The 15,415-nt window shown below is 43.8% G+C and overlaps 1 protein-coding gene across 1 annotated transcript in view; it reads right to left on the bottom strand.

Moving 5' to 3' along the window:
• TMC6 (transmembrane channel like 6) overlaps positions 1-15,311 on the bottom strand; it is a 49,842-nt gene extending 34,531 nt beyond the window's left edge. Inside the window, 8 exon segments of the mRNA XM_043964547.1 lie at positions 1,503-1,553; positions 1,556-1,585; positions 1,588-1,659; positions 2,254-2,340; positions 3,289-3,368; positions 3,370-3,411; positions 4,001-4,106; positions 15,191-15,311. Coding sequence (XP_043820482.1) covers positions 1,503-1,553; positions 1,556-1,585; positions 1,588-1,659; positions 2,254-2,340; positions 3,289-3,368; positions 3,370-3,411; positions 4,001-4,056 — 418 coding nt within the window. The 5' untranslated portion in view covers positions 4,057-4,106; positions 15,191-15,311.
• Positions 15,312-15,415: the final 104 nt, after the last annotated feature.

Here is a 15,415-nt window from a genome sequence, read left to right as displayed (position 1 = left end):
CTGCTCCTTCCTCACATCCACCTCCTGCCTGGCTCCCTTCAACACTCAGCTCTAGTGCCACTTCCAGTAGGAGGCCTTTCTCAGTTACCTCAGCTAAGGTTTCCTTCCAGCCGCTCTATATGTATCTCGTATGTAGAGCAGTGAGGTGGTACAGTGTATAGAGCACTGGGCCTGGAATCAGGAAGACCTGAGTTCAAATCCAACCTCAGATACTTACCAGCTGTGTGACCCTCTGTCACTGAACCTCTGTTTGCCTCAATTCTCTCATCTGTAAAATGGGGACAATAACAGTATCTACTTCTCAGTTATTGTTATGAAGATGAAATTAGATAATAATTGTAATTATATAACACACAGTGCCTGGTGCAGAGTAAGATATATAAATGTTAGTAATTGTTGTTGTTGTTGTTGCTATGACAATGACACCCATGTAACAATTTATATGGAGCAGCTAGGTGGCACCGTGGATAAAGCACCAGCCCTGAATTCATGAGGACCTGAGTTCAAACCCAGCCTCAGACACTTGACACGAGCTGTATAACCTTTGGCAAGTTACTTAACCCTCATTGTCTTCCCTCTTCCCCCAAAATCTGATCTCAGACATTTACTAGCTGTGTGACCCTGGGCAAGTCACTTAACCCTGTTTACCTCAGTTTCCTCATCTGTAAAACCAGCTGGAGAAGGAAATAACAAACCCCTCCAATATTTCTGCCAATAAAACACCAAATGGGGGGCAGCTAGGTGGCACAGTGGATAGAGCACCGGCCCTGGAGTCAGGAGTACCTGAGTTCAAATCTGGCCCCAGACATTCAACACTTACTAGTTGTGTGACCCTGGGCAAGTCACTTAACCCTAATTGCCTCACTAAAAATTTAAAAAAAGAAAAAAAAAGAAAAAAAAAAGAAAACACCAAATGGCGTCACAGAGAGTCAGACGTGACTAAACAACACCAACAAAGAACAATCAATTTATATATGTGGTCTTCAAATTAGACCAAAAAGTTTCTTAAGGGCAGTGATTGTTTTTGCTTTTACCATCTGGCACTTAGTGCTTACTAAGTAATTGATTGATTGATTGATTGATTGATTGATTGATTGATTTAAAAAAGGAATCCTTTGTCCTCAAGAAGCTTGCATAGATAGTGTATACTTGAAGGCATAGACTTTCATTTTTCTTTTGATAGCCCCAGCATATAAAAGGCACTTCACACTGATTGATTAATTCCACTGTGGATAACAAATAGCTAAGGGGAAGAGACCAATGGAAGGAACACTCTCTTCTAAAACAAAACAACTTACAGGATTATTTCAAAAAAAAGAGAGAAAATCCAAAAAAAGGAGGAGCTGGGGGAATGTTCACCAGTAGAGCAAAGGCTCAAGGAAGGTGGGAGAAGGAAGAACTGGATTTCTAGGGGTCAGAGCCCATGTGATGTGATGAGGTTGCTTTAACAGGTGGCTACTGAAGCAACAAAAAGGGTGGGGTATCCCTCCTGCCAAACTCACCTTCCTCTTCCCTGGGGGTCAAGTCCGACTCCAAGTCATATTGCCGAATACTGGTCGGGCAGATCCTGACATGGCCCTCAGCAGGGTCGGCTGTTCTTCCGCCTCAGCTTGACTGTTTGATTGTAGTACTGAGAGATAATGGCCCCCCTGCTTCGGCCTGTAGGGTTGGGGGGTTGAAATTGTGGAGGGAAAAGGTATTTAAGCTTGGGAAAATTCAGAGATGAGCTAGGTTAACCATGTTCTGTTTCTTCTTCTCTTCTCCTTCCCCATGACTAATTCCCCATATTATCTCTCTCTCTGGAACTGATGCTCTGGAAGTTGCCCTGAGATGAAGGAGATGGGTGTGGGATATTCACAGTGCCATGGTTGTCTCTCTACCCTTTAAAGGTCTGTCTGGGGCCTTTCCCAGGCTCCCAAGTATATAGAGAGTAATGAGGAGACCCAAGTCCCTGAATGAGACCCAACAGGAAAACCTCTTTCCCAAGAGGGCTCAAGGCACCATCAGCATCCAAAAGCCTTCTATTTTTACCCTTGTTACTATAGTCTTTTTTAGAAACCAAGAAAGCATTTGATCAAGGATGCCAGGCGAGGCAGGGTAGAAGATACAAGCTCTGAATACACACAAACCCCAACCCCCATTTAGCACAGGTGAGAGCAACACAGCTCAGAGCCAGGTGAAGTACCTGGAAGAGAGCAAGGATGGAACAGGCAAAAGGGAAACAGGTTTGGCAAAGAGATTTCCCTCACTCACCGATGGTTCGACTGGGCATATTGGCCAGGATCCGAAGTGTGGCTGAGCTATATTCCTGGGGGGCCCTGCGGGGATGGGAACCTCCACCTATAAAAGAATCCCAGAATCTGAGAAATAGAAGAGACTTCACCAGTCATTTAGTCTGTTTTTTTTTATTTTTTATTTTTGCAGGGGCAATGGGGGGTTAAGTGACTTTCCCAGGGTCACACAGCTAGTAAGTATCAAGTGTCTGAGGCCGGATTTGAACTCAGGTACTCCTGACTCCAGGGCCGGTGCTTTATCCACTGTGCCACCTAGCCGCCCCCCCAGTCATTTAGTCTGGAGAAAACTGCTAAACACCTCTGGGAATCAAACAGTTGTTTCTTTACTCTAAGTAACCTAAAAGCCGAGGTGGTAGGTAATGAGGGGAAGTGGATTGAGTACAAGATTTAGGTCAGGGAAGACCTGGGTTCAGATTAAGCCTCTGACACTAACTGTGTCACCTTAGGCAAATCACTTAATCTCTCTGGTGCTCAATTTTCTCATCTACAACATGAGGAGGTTGGAGTAGATGGGTAAAGGTAGGAATGAGTATTTATTTAGTGCCTGCTAAAATATCATCTCATTTTGATTTATACAACAACCCCGGGGGGCAGCTAGGTGGCACAGTGGATAAAGCACTGACCCTGGATTCAGGGGGACCCGAGTTCAAAGCTGGCCTCAGATACTTGACACTTACTAGCTGTATGACCCTGGGCAAGTAACTTAACTCTCATTGCCCAGCAAAAAAACAAAACAAAAAAAACCAACCCTGTGAAGTTTGTGCCATTGTTATTGTTTAATTGGGAAACTGAGACAACCAGAGGCCGGGTGACATGTCCAGAGTCATACATCCAATAAGTGTCTGAGGCCAGATTTGAACTCAGGGCTTCCTGGTTCTGGGCCCAGCACTCTATCCATTTCACACCTGACTGCCTAAACCTATAGATAGAACCTATCTCAGACACATCTACTAGTGAAAGGAACCTGCACCTCCTCTCTGGATAAACTACTTACCTTTGTCCCTAGGAGGCCACTCATGGAGTTCCATAGATTCAGCTTCAGCCTGCTGACTCTGTTCCTGATGAGTTGATGGAAGAGGCGTGTACAATGCTCTCATCATATGGGCTGGGGTCCTGGCTGTTGGGAAATAGAAAGGCTAGGGTGCTATGGGTCAGGTGGCTTTCCCCTTTGCCTTGCTCTTCGAGAAAGAGCCTAGCCAATATCCCAGAAGCCCTTCCTTATCAAAATCTGTCAGAGGTCCCTGTGAAAAGATTCCCCTCCCTATACGCATGAATATCTCCCATTACCCTCCATAGTTTTTTTTTTGTTGTTTTTTTTTGCAGGCAATGGGGGTTAAGTGACTTGCCCAGGGTCACACAGCTAGTAAGTGTCAAGTGTCTGAGGCCAGATTTGAACTCAGGTACTCCTGAATCCAGGGCCGGTGCTTAACCACTGCACCATCTAGCTGCCCCCCTCCATAGTTTTTAACCCTATAAACCTTTGAGGCAGGGATGGAGGACATTAATTCAATGGGACGGCCACTGTATCCATTTCCCAGACAAGGACACAAACACAGAGGAGTTCAAAGATTGCCCAAATCCATACAACCCATACGTATTGGAGCTAGGATTGGAACCCAGGTGTCCCAAATTCAAGACCAATGCCACGTCTACCATGTCACATTGGCAATGAGAGAGCTCTGCCCCTAACCCAGCTGGCAACTTACCTAGGGCTTTCGCTGTCTTCAGGAATGGAAAGGATCAAAGAAGGAGACCGGGACATTTCAGGAGCTTCCCAGGGCTGCTCAGGCACCTATCACAACTGTCTCCCACCTAAAGAGAAATGAAAAGTTTGGTCATATGACATCTAGAGCTAAGCTCCCTGGGATACTATGTAGCACCAACAAGGCACTGCCCCCTTCCCAGGCCCCAGCCTGTGCCAATCAAAGCTCTAGGCAATGCTACCCCTCCTTCCCCCCTCCCCATGCCAGGACTGTGCCAGCTGAGCACATGATGAGTGAGTTTCCCCAAAGTCCAGCACAGAACTAACTTAGGAATAATGCTATTCTAATCATATTGCCTGCCTTCTCAGTGGGTGGCAGAAGGGCAAGAGGGACGGACAAAATTTCAAAATCAATTTTTAAAAAACGATAAAAATAATAAATGTTTAAGAAAAAGGAAAAAAGAATATTTTTTTTTCCTACTGACTGAGGGGAGGGGAACTGACTTTCTACTCACTGAGGGAGAGGAGAGAATGGGGGGAGGGAAGGGAGGGAGGCACAGTCTCAGTGTGATTTTCTCTAGGCAGGGTCCCCATCTGTTTCCTGGATGTTGTAGGCCTCAGGAAGTTGAGGGTGGGGTGTTTAGTAACCTCAAGTTACCTCCCTATCTTCAGTTCCTGACCCTGTTTCAAACAATCCAGAGGTCTGGAAAAAGGGTTTTACAGAGGTAACAAAGGCCAAGGACTGCAGAGAGATTGCTCAGAACACCCTGCTGAAACAGGCATACACCTGCACACACTATCACTTGATGCTGGGATAGGTAGTCACCCCATAACCCAGTACCCACTTCTTCCTTCACAGGAAACCTGTCTAGGGTCTAATAATCACCCTATTTCACACCCCCGGGGACAAGCACTGGGGGACATGGTGACCGGTGTGTGGAAGTAAGGGAGGGTGCAGGGGTAATTAAGTTTCCATCAGCTTCCCAGCCCCCTCCCTGCTTTCTGTGGTGCCTCTGGGAAGTTGAGCCTAGGGATAAGAAGGGCTCCAAGCTTAGTGACCAGAGTTAATTAAGGTCCTTTTCCAGATTAATTAAGTTCACCTCACTTTTACAGCAAACATCATCATTTTCCCCCTCAGTCCAAGAAGAGACGATCCCTCCTTTCTCATATCAGCCCTCCTCTGTCCCCACCCCAGGAGAGCGGCAGGGATAGGGACTACAGCAAGGAACAATCTGCCTTTGTCTGCTCTGCTCCCCTCCCCTCAGTGGGCAGAATTTGGATGAGAATGGCTTTGTTTTCATGTCCCCAACCTAGGGGAGGAAGAGATGAAAGTGGGCAGGAGAAAACAAGACAAAAAGGCCTTCGACCCACAACTCCAGTTCCTGACTTTTATCTCTGAACCTCTTTTCCTGGGTGCGGGAGTAAAGCTGAGTCATGAAGTGAGTTGAGACAACTCCTCAGAAGGGCCCTTTCTATAAAGCCAGCTCTCAAGAAGGAAGTTATGGATAAGATAATAAGTAAGAAAGGAGTTCAGCTCATTGGAGAAAAGGGTCCCAGACAAGACAACACTTGACCAAAAGCCACAGGGAGTCCTTCAGCACAGCCCCACTAGAGACAGGAGGGAGTCTTCCAAACTCACAGCCATTCTAGCCCCACCCAACAACAAGCTCAGACTTCCCAGCGGATGGACCCAGCTCTTCCACTTCTGAGGAACCCAAGAGGCCCTCCTCCCTCGTTCAGGTCTCCATCCTTTTCTTCTCCAGGACTGAGGAAAGGGCAGGGAGAAAGCAGCACTACCCTTAGCCCTGCCCGGGACCTGGCGCCAGGCCACCAGAGAAAGCCAAGCCCCAGGAACTGGGCTAGGAAACACCAGGAGCAGCTAAGCATCTCATCCCCAGCTGTTCCCTGACAATCCCACTGCACTCTGCCTCCTAAGAGACCGACTTACCAAACAGATCATTTCTGGGGCCTCGGCCAAGTTGAGGAGTAGGAGAGGGGCTGGGAGAAAGGAAGGGATGGATGTTTACCTAAATTCCCTCCAGTCTCTAAACCAGCCTTTAGCCACTTCTGCAAACCCCCTCCCCACCAGGGCCTGGCCCACGGTGAAAGTCAAGCATGACCCCAGGCAACTGGACAACACTCCTCAACCCCGCACCATTAACATACAAACCACCCCCCGCTTCAGCTGCCCACAGATGTCTCTAAGCTCATTCTGCAAACCCTAGTAGCTGTTTTCTCTCCCATCCCCTCCTACAGATCTCTCCCCCTCCACAGTAGCTTTATTAAGAGCTGAAGTCATCTATTGTAACCCCTTCACTTCACAGAGAGGAAACTGAGACTCAGAACAAGGCAACCCCACATGTAGGCTGGCAGATTCTGACCTCAAGTGCAGTGATCTCTCCCTTACAGCTCACAGCTTCTTCCACAAGATCTCTCCTTCTTCTCTCTCCCTGCCCCTGGCCAGACTCAAATTCCACTAGGTCTTTGCCTTTTGTTTCTCTTTTTTCCTCCGTTCCTCCTTCCCCTCCCCAGCTTTGGAGCTCGGGTCAAGGAGCAGCAGGGGGCATTCCATGGGAGTGTCCCCTGCCTACAACACCTCTCAGAGGTCAGGGACCCTCAAGGGTTCCCACATGTGCCTGAGTTATAGAGGGAGTACACACAGAAGTATCCTATAGAGGGGAGAAAAACCCACAGTCCCTACCCCAAAGTCCTCCGGAATTTCTCCTCCAGCTGGCAGGGAGCGCTGGAAGGGGTGGGAATAGCCTAGGAAGAATTCCTGTGCCTCGGGAAAATGGAATTACCATTTGGAGGCTGGGCTACTGAAAGCTATATCGGTCTGATAGGCAGCTCAGCTTCAGGGCTCAAACAAAAGGAGGCCCCCAAGCCCAGCCTGCTAGCTGCTAGCTTAACCAAGAAGGTCCCTAAGCTTATCTCTGGGTCAGCTGCTCCTCTTCAAGTTCCCGGTTCTTCAATCACCTCTAAGATTGGTATCTTAATACTTAGAAATCACTCACCTGCATAGGAAAGGGAAAAGGGTAAAACTTGTCTCGGTCTAAGTTCCTTGGGGATGTGCCTGTCTGGGAACTGCCTCACCTGTTCACACATAACTCTCCTCCCAGAGGCTGCTGGGAATTGTAGTCTTCATCAGTCACTTCATTCATAGGAGCCTAGAATTAAATCTACCCAACACATGGAAAGAAGACCCTTCTATCACATCGTCAATAAATGGACACCCAGACTCAAGAAAAAGACCTCCAGTTATAGGGAATTCATTAGGAGAGTATGGTGTAGTAGAAAAATACTGGCGTTAGAATCAGAAATCCTGGGTTAAAATCCAGACCCTGTCATTTTAACATCTATGTGATTTATGGTAAAGCACCCAATAAGCATTTGATTTGCATAATTAAGATGATGAGGAATAGGGATACAAAGATCTTAAAAAGTCCCTGCTCTCAAGGAGCACAGTACCAGGCAATAAACCTGAAAGGCAGGACACAGATGGCAAATAGCTTTAAATACAAAGTTTTAAATGCCTTTCCTGTTCCTCACACACTAGGTCAAGAAAGATTTTTTTTTTTTGGTGAGGCAATTGGGGTTAAGTGACTTGCCCAGGGTCACACAGCTAGTAAGTATTAAGTGTCTGAGGCCAGATTTGAACTCAGGTACTCCTGACTCCAGGGCCGGGCTCTATCCACTGTGCCAACTAGCTACCCCTCAAGAAACATTTTTAAAATGCTTAGTATGTGCCAGATACTGGGCTAATCACAGATGATATGAGGGGGGAAGGGAACTCTGTCCCTGCTCTCAAGTAGCTCACAATCTAATTCGGGTAACAACAAGTAAACAACTATGTATAAACAAGTTATAGACAGGATAGACGAGATAACCAAGAGGGAAGGGATTAGCATTAAGGAGGAGTAGGAAAGGCTTCTTGTGGAATGTGGGATTTTTAGCTGAGATTTGAAGGAAGTCAGGAAAGCCAGGAGGCAAAATGAGGAGGGAGAGAGCTGTAGACATGGGGAACAGTCAGAGAAAATGCCCAGAGTCTGTAGGAATAAGGAGGGAAAGAGGGGCAAGATGAAAGCCTAGAAAGATAGGAAAGAGACAGGTTATGAAAGGGCTGTAAAGCCAGAGGGGAGGGGGCAGCTAGGTGGGGCAGTAGATAAAGCACCAGCCTTGAATTCAGGAGGACCTGAGTTCAAATTCTGTCTCAGACACTTTATGCTTAACTAGTTGTATAACCCTGGGCAAGTCACTTACCCTTCATTGCCCTGCAAAAAAAAAAAAAAAAGGCCAGAGGGGATTTTTATATTTGATCTTGAGGGTAATATAGGGAGTCACAGAAGTTTTTTGAGTGGAGGCCAGGAGGGGTGACATGGTCAGATCCATGCTTTAGGAAGATCACTTGCATGACTGAATGGTTCACTCCTTCTTTGATCTCTCTGCCTTTGCTCGGGTGTCTCCATGATTAAAATGTGCTCCCTCCTTACCTCTGATTCTTAAAATCTCTAATAATAATAATATTTATATAGAACTTACTATGTGCAAGGCACTATGCTAAGCACTTTACAAATGATATCTCATTTGATCCTCACAACAATCCTGAGAGGGTGGTACTATTGTTATCCCCACTTTTTGGATGAGGAAACTGAAATTAAACTTTCCCAGAGTCACAGAGCCAGGTTAGATTTGAACTCAGGTCTTCTTGACTCTTAAGTCCAGCACTCTAACCGCTGTTTCACCTAGCTGCCTTGAGAAGTAGAACTCCCTTTGAAGTCCTACTCTGCTAGCACCTCTTACATGAGACCTCTCCTGACTCCCTTAGCTGCTAACATCTCCTTCCCCAATATTACCTTGTCTGTTTTTTGTATGTGTTTTGCATGTATATGTGTGTGTATATATATATGTATGTATGTATATACATACACATATATAAATCTCCCCCTCTCCCCTATAGACTATAAATTTTTTGATGGCAGGAATTGTTTTATTTTTGTCTTTGCATTTCTAGTCCTTGGAACATGGTAGATTTTTTTTTTTTTGCAAGGCAATGAGGGTTAAATGACTTGCCCAGAGTCACACAGCTAGTACATGTCAAAGTGTCTGAAGCCAGATTTGAGCTCGCTTCCTCCTGAATCCAGGGCCAGTGCTTTATCCACTGCACTACCTAGCTGCCCCCGACATGGTAGATTTTTAATAGAAGTTGATTGATTCTCTTGGGAGGTCACAGAGTTCCTCAAGGTTTTTGAGCAAGGAAGTAGCATGGTCAGACTTGAGGATGATTGTTTTGGTAGCAATGTGAAGAATGTGTTCATCAAGTTGAGAGATAATTAGGGGGGCAGCTAGGTGTCGCAGTGGATAAAGCACCGGCCCTGGATTCAGGAGGACCTGAGCTCCAATTTGGCTTCAGACACTTTGACATGTATTAGCTGTGTGACCCTGGGCAAGTCACTTAACCCTCATTGCCCCACAGAAAAAGAAAGAAAGAAAGAAAGAAAGAAAGAAAGAAAGAAAGAAAGAAAGAAAGAAAGAAAGAAAGAAAGAAAGAAAGAAAGAAAGAAAGAAAGAAAGAAAGAAAGAAAGAAAGAAAGAAAGAAAGAAAGAAAGGAGAAATAATTAGGGCCTGGTGGTGAATTAAAGAACATAGAAGATACTAATTCTTCTCAGCAATACAATGATCCAAGATAATTCCAAAGGACTCATGATGGAAAATGTTCTCCACATCCAAAAAAAACCTGTGGAATCTGAATGCAGATTGAAACATACTGTTTATACTTTTTTTGTTTTTGTTTTCTTCTTTTTTAAGGTTTTTCTCTTTTGCTCTGATTCTTCTTTCACAACATGACTAATACAGAAGTATGTTTAATGTGATTGTACATATATAACCTATATCAGATTGCTTTCTGTCTTGGAGAGGGGGAAGGGAAAGGAGGGAGGAAGAAAAATTTGGAAGTAGAAATCTTTGGTTTTTGGTTTTTGGTTTTTGCGGGGCAATGGAGGTTAAGTGACTTGCCCAGGGTCACACAGGTAGTAGGTGTTAACTGTCTGAGGCCGGATTTGAACTCAGGTACTCCTGAATCCAGGGCCAGCGCTTTAACCCCTGCACCATCTAGCTGCCCCCGGGAGTAGAAATCTTACAAAAACAAATATTGAAAACTATATCTAACTAGAAAATAATAAAATACTTTTATGATTTAAAAAAAAAGAATATAGAAGATACAAACCTGGATGACTGGAAGAAGAGTGGTTCCCTTAACCTATCTCCTTCCTGAATCTCGGTTCTCTTGTCAGTAAATTAAGAGGATTGGACGGATCTCCCATTACACCTACATGTGCTTATGTTGTCACCCCCCCACACATCTTTCCCATTAAAATGTAAACTTGTCATTGGTCCTGTTACATAAGTATATATGAAATAAATACAAGGTCATTAAAGGGAAGGGGCATTAGCAGCTAAGGGGATCAAGAAAGGCCTCAGTCAACAAGTGTTTTGCAAAGGATGAGGTGCCAACTTTCCCAGCTCTAGCAGAGGGATACCATTTGGTGAAACTGTCAGTGCTACAGAGCCCTCTCTTGATGAATTCTGGAATAGCCAATGGGCTGGCTGTTCCTCACCAGTTCTGACCTTGGCCATGCCAGGTCTATGCCTGAGGGTTCTTGAGCTTGTATCAGCCCCCTGTGAGCCAGCCTAGCCCAGTCGATCCACGGCTCCAGTGATCACAACCCTGGGTTGTAATCCTGAGCTCCCTGGTGGAATCAGTCCATGCTCCAGTCTCTCTGCCCTACCCCATATCCTGCCATACTCTTACTTCTACTCTCACTACATCATGCTGCCAAATCGTTCCTTGCTAGGATCTCAGGACTTAGGAGGTGATAATTTTATATGTGTGTGTGTGTGTGTGTGTGTGTATGTGGGTGTATGTATGTATATGTATCTGTGTGTATATATGTGTGTATGTATGTATATGTATTGTATATATGTGTCTCTATATATGTATATGTGTGTGTGTGTATATATATATAAAATGGGGGGAATGGGGTAATGAGAGTTAATTGACTTGCCCAGGGTCACACAGCTAGTAAGTGCCCCAGTATATATATTTTTTTTAAGTGAGGCAATTGGGGTTAAGTGACTTGCCCAGGGTCACACAGCTACTAAGTGTTAAGTGTCTGAGGCCGGATTTGAACTCAGGTACTCCTGAATCCAGGGCCGGTGCTCTATCCACTGTGCCACCTAGCTGCCCCTCCAATTTATTTTTTAAATAAGAGAAATGAGACCCAGAGAGATTCCAGTGACTTGCTCAAGGTCAACTTTCCTGACTCTTTTTTCCCTCCTTTTCAACATGTCTAAAGTCACATAGCTTTAGGATCAAGGAAATGAAGACAAGTAATAGAAAATAAATTCATGGAATAGAAATAAATTTTAAAAAATAAATTCTGAGAAATAAATACAATATAAATTCAATAATAAATTTATTTATTCTGAGAAATGAATTCTAAGAAATAAAAAATTAAATTAAAAATTAATAAATAAATGTTGAAAAGTAAGTGAAAAAAATAAATTCTGAGAGTAGAAAGTGACCCCAGAAGTCATCTAGTCTAACCCATACCTGAACAGGGCAGCTAGATGGTAGAGTAGGTAGAGTGATAGGCCTGGAGTCAGGAAGATTTGATTTCAAATTTGGCCTCAGACACTTCCTAGCTGTGTGACCCTGGGCAAGTCACTTAATCCTGTTTGCTTCAGTTCCTCATCTGTTAAATGAGCTGGAGAAGGAAATGACAAACCACTCCAGTATCCTTGCCAAGAAAACTCCAAATAGGGTCACAAAGAGTCAGATACAACTGAAAAACAATTGAACAAAAATCCCTCAGCACTAAATCTCATTATCCTAAGACCATACACAAATCAATGAGAAAATATGCCTGTTGTTGCTGTTCATCCTTTGTTACTGAAGAGGACCAATGACATCATGAAATGCCATTTTTACTTGCTCATGAATTGGATTTAAGTGAGGCAGAGCTGCACAAAGTGGTCAGCCTCACTTTCTCCTCCAGAGTCAACCAAAGTCCAGTGGCAAAACAGAAGTTGAGATGACCATCAATAGCCCTAGGATGCAGTGAGTGACCCTGGCCTTTCTAAATTAAGGTTTTTCCCAGGTCTCAGTTTGTATGTACCCATTCATTGACTAAGGGATAGGTAAGAATTGAGACAAAAGATGGCCTAATTTACTATCACAAAAATATCAATCTGGGAGGAAAAGACTTTCAAAGTTTCTGGCCAGAACAGAAAACAATTGCTATTTACACTCCTTCTATTAGGGGCTAAACCATAATTAGCACATTATGAGTTCAGATGAGGGAAAGATCAGTACATTCTGCAGTTTTCATGGAGAAAAAGCAACATAAGCTAGACCTCATGATGGATATAATTTCTTTCTTTCTTTTCTTTTTTTTTTTTTAGTGAGGCAATTGGGGTTAAGCGATTTGCCCAGCCAGGGTCACACAGCTAGTAAATGTTAAGTGTCTGAGGCCACATTTGAACTCAGGTCCTCCTGACTCCAGGGCCAGTACTCTACTGCGCCACCTAGCTGCCCCCCCTTTTTTTTAAAGTTCAGAGCGTCTTCTTTATTTTTTATTTTTTTTTTGGCGAGGTAATTGGGGTTAAGTGACTTGCCCAGGGTCACACAGCTAGTAATTGTCTGAGGCCAGATTTGAACTCAGATCCTCCTGAATCCAGGGCCGATGCTCTATCCACTGTGCCACCTAGCTGCCCTCGATATAGTTTCAATTAAGTAGAAAGTAACAGGGAACCCGGTGCCTGACAATTAGAATAACATACAAGCAAAAGCATAGATTCAGACGTGAGCCTGGCCTATAGTAGGACATTAAGGAGTCCAACACTCTTCATCCCATTTTACAGATGAGATAACTGAGTCACATAGAGATGAAGCAACTTATCAAAGGTGACAGCAAGTGACTAATCCTGATTTAGAACCCAAATCTATTTCAGGGCCAGTGCCAGTTTGCACCAGGCTGGTAGTAAAATCATGCCGCCAGAAACCAAGTCATTCATTGTCCCACAGCAGCCTCCCCTTTAAAACTTTTAGTTTCTTTGCCTCCTTTGCCAAGAAAACCCCAAATAGAGTCGCAAAGAGTCAGACATGACTGAAAACTACAACAATAAGAGGTTAACTGTAATTAGCAATAACAGTAGACCAAAGAGTGAGGAGACAACAATTTTAACGTGGGTTGTAGTGGCAAGAATGGAAAGGAAGGGGCAGCTAGGTGGCACAATGGATAGAGCACCGGCCCTGGAGTCAGGAGGACCTGAGTTCAAATCGGGCCTCAGACACTTAACACTTACTAGCTGTGGGACCCTGGGCAAGTCACTTAACCCCAATTGCCTCACTAAAAAAAAAAAAAAAAGAATGGAAAGGAAGAGACACATATGTGAGACATAGGAAGAGAGAACTAGATAGTAATGGAGTTAAGGGATGAAAGAGAGAAGGCATCTAAGATGCCCTTGTTTCTGGCCTGAGGAATGGAAAAATGATGGTGTCAATGACAAAAATGGAAGATAACTGAAAAATATTGTCAAAATATTTTTAAGAAGTTAAAAGGAAAAAAAGAAGTTAAAAGAATTAGACATTGTTGTTATCAACACTTTCCAGGTGCCTCACTGGTTAGTGGTTACTGATAAGAAAGAATGTAGTTTTTAACCATCCCCCTCATTTGGAAACTTAAAAAAAAAAGTTTCCAGTTGCTCTCTAGAGCAGGGCTTCTTAACATTTTTTCATTCACAACTGCTTTTTGGACAATAAATTTTTATGCGACCTCCAGTATGTAGGTATATAAAATAGGCATACAAATTGAATATTTGCTGCCAAATTTTTCTCAATCCCCACATTCAGTTATGCAACCCCATATGGTGTCACGACCCACAGTTTAAGAAGTTTTACTCTAGAGAAAGGGTTCTTGATCTGAGGTCCATGAATTTACATGTATGTGTGTATATGTATACATACAAATACATATGTACAATTATATATACATGTATAGATAACTACGTTTCAATATAATTGTTTTCCTTCATAATTCTATATTTTTTCTGTATTTAAAAACATTATCCTGAGAATGGGTCCATAAGCTTCACCAGCCTTCTAAAGAGGTCCATGACACAGAAAATGGTTAAAAACACCGGTCTATTCTAGAGACTCCCTCTCCACCCTGTGTCCCCAGGCCAGGGGCTGTGGGCAGACTAAAGCCTACTGCACACATGGTATGCTCAGTATAGGCCTTCATCTGTGAAATGAGAAGGTAGGACTAGATGATTGTTAAAGTCCCTTTTAGCACTAAGTCTCGTTATCATAAGACCATACATAAATCAATGAGAAAACAATTAGAAGAGTCAGTAGCTGTCACAGGCTTCTAAAGGTCCCAGCAAATTTGTTGCCAGCCCTGCCTAGGCTGCAAACTGCACTGTGGGAGCTTCATTGACCCAGTTTGGGGAAATTCAAGCCCAATCCGCAGAAAATAATAATAAAAATAAAGATCTGAGAGCCTGTAAGCCCTAGAATAAAGTGTGGAGTTGGAGGAATGTGTTTAACACCCATCGGTATCTTTCCCCCTCATCCTATATCCCTTCAACAATGATCTCAGAAATATCGGAGAGTCACTTAACCCCAATGGCCTCACCAAAAAAAACACAAACAAACTAACAAACAAAAGAAATAGCGGAGAGGTAGCACATAGTGGAAATAAAAGATGGATTTTGAGTCATAAAGTTTGAGTTCAAACCCCAGCTCTATTATTCACTATCTATATAACCTTGATATAATCAGTTCATATTCTCTGGACTTTAGTTTCCTTACCTGTAGAATTTCTTCATTTCAAGGGGTCTGTAAACGTGGGGGAAAAAATACATATTTTTATTTTCACTAACTTGGCTTCCTCTGTAATTCTATTTTATGCATTTTAAAACATAATTCTGAGAAGGGGGTCCCTAGGCTTCACCAATCTGCCAATGGGGTCCATGTGACACGTAGAATGTTAAGGATCCCCGGACTACACGATCTTTAAATCTCCTTCCAGCTTTGGATATGAAAATTAAACTTTCTTTCTCCCTAAAAACAACCTAACCGTACCATGTAATTTCTCTTGCCCCCAAGTCTTACTCCTTTTCCTTGCTACTCACCTGACCTGTTCCTCCACTGCACCCTCTAGGGTAAGATGCTTCTTATTTACTTGCTTGTCAGAGGAAATGAGTTAGAACTCAGCCCTCCTCGCTAGTTTCTGTTCAATCTCTATGTCTGGGTTTAGCTACAGAGGAAACTGGAGGGGGAGGGAAGAGGGACTGTGGGAAGAGACAGGCTGGGGCCCAGGGGCAAGTTGTTCCTGTCACGTGAGGCTCCCCTGTCCC

Source organism: Dromiciops gliroides, chromosome 4 (assembly GCF_019393635.1).
Source record: "Dromiciops gliroides isolate mDroGli1 chromosome 4, mDroGli1.pri, whole genome shotgun sequence".
Lineage (NCBI taxonomy): Eukaryota > Metazoa > Chordata > Mammalia > Microbiotheria > Microbiotheriidae > Dromiciops > Dromiciops gliroides.
The sequence above is the reverse complement of the archived record's forward strand: the minus strand, read 5'-3'. Positions and strand labels throughout refer to the sequence as shown.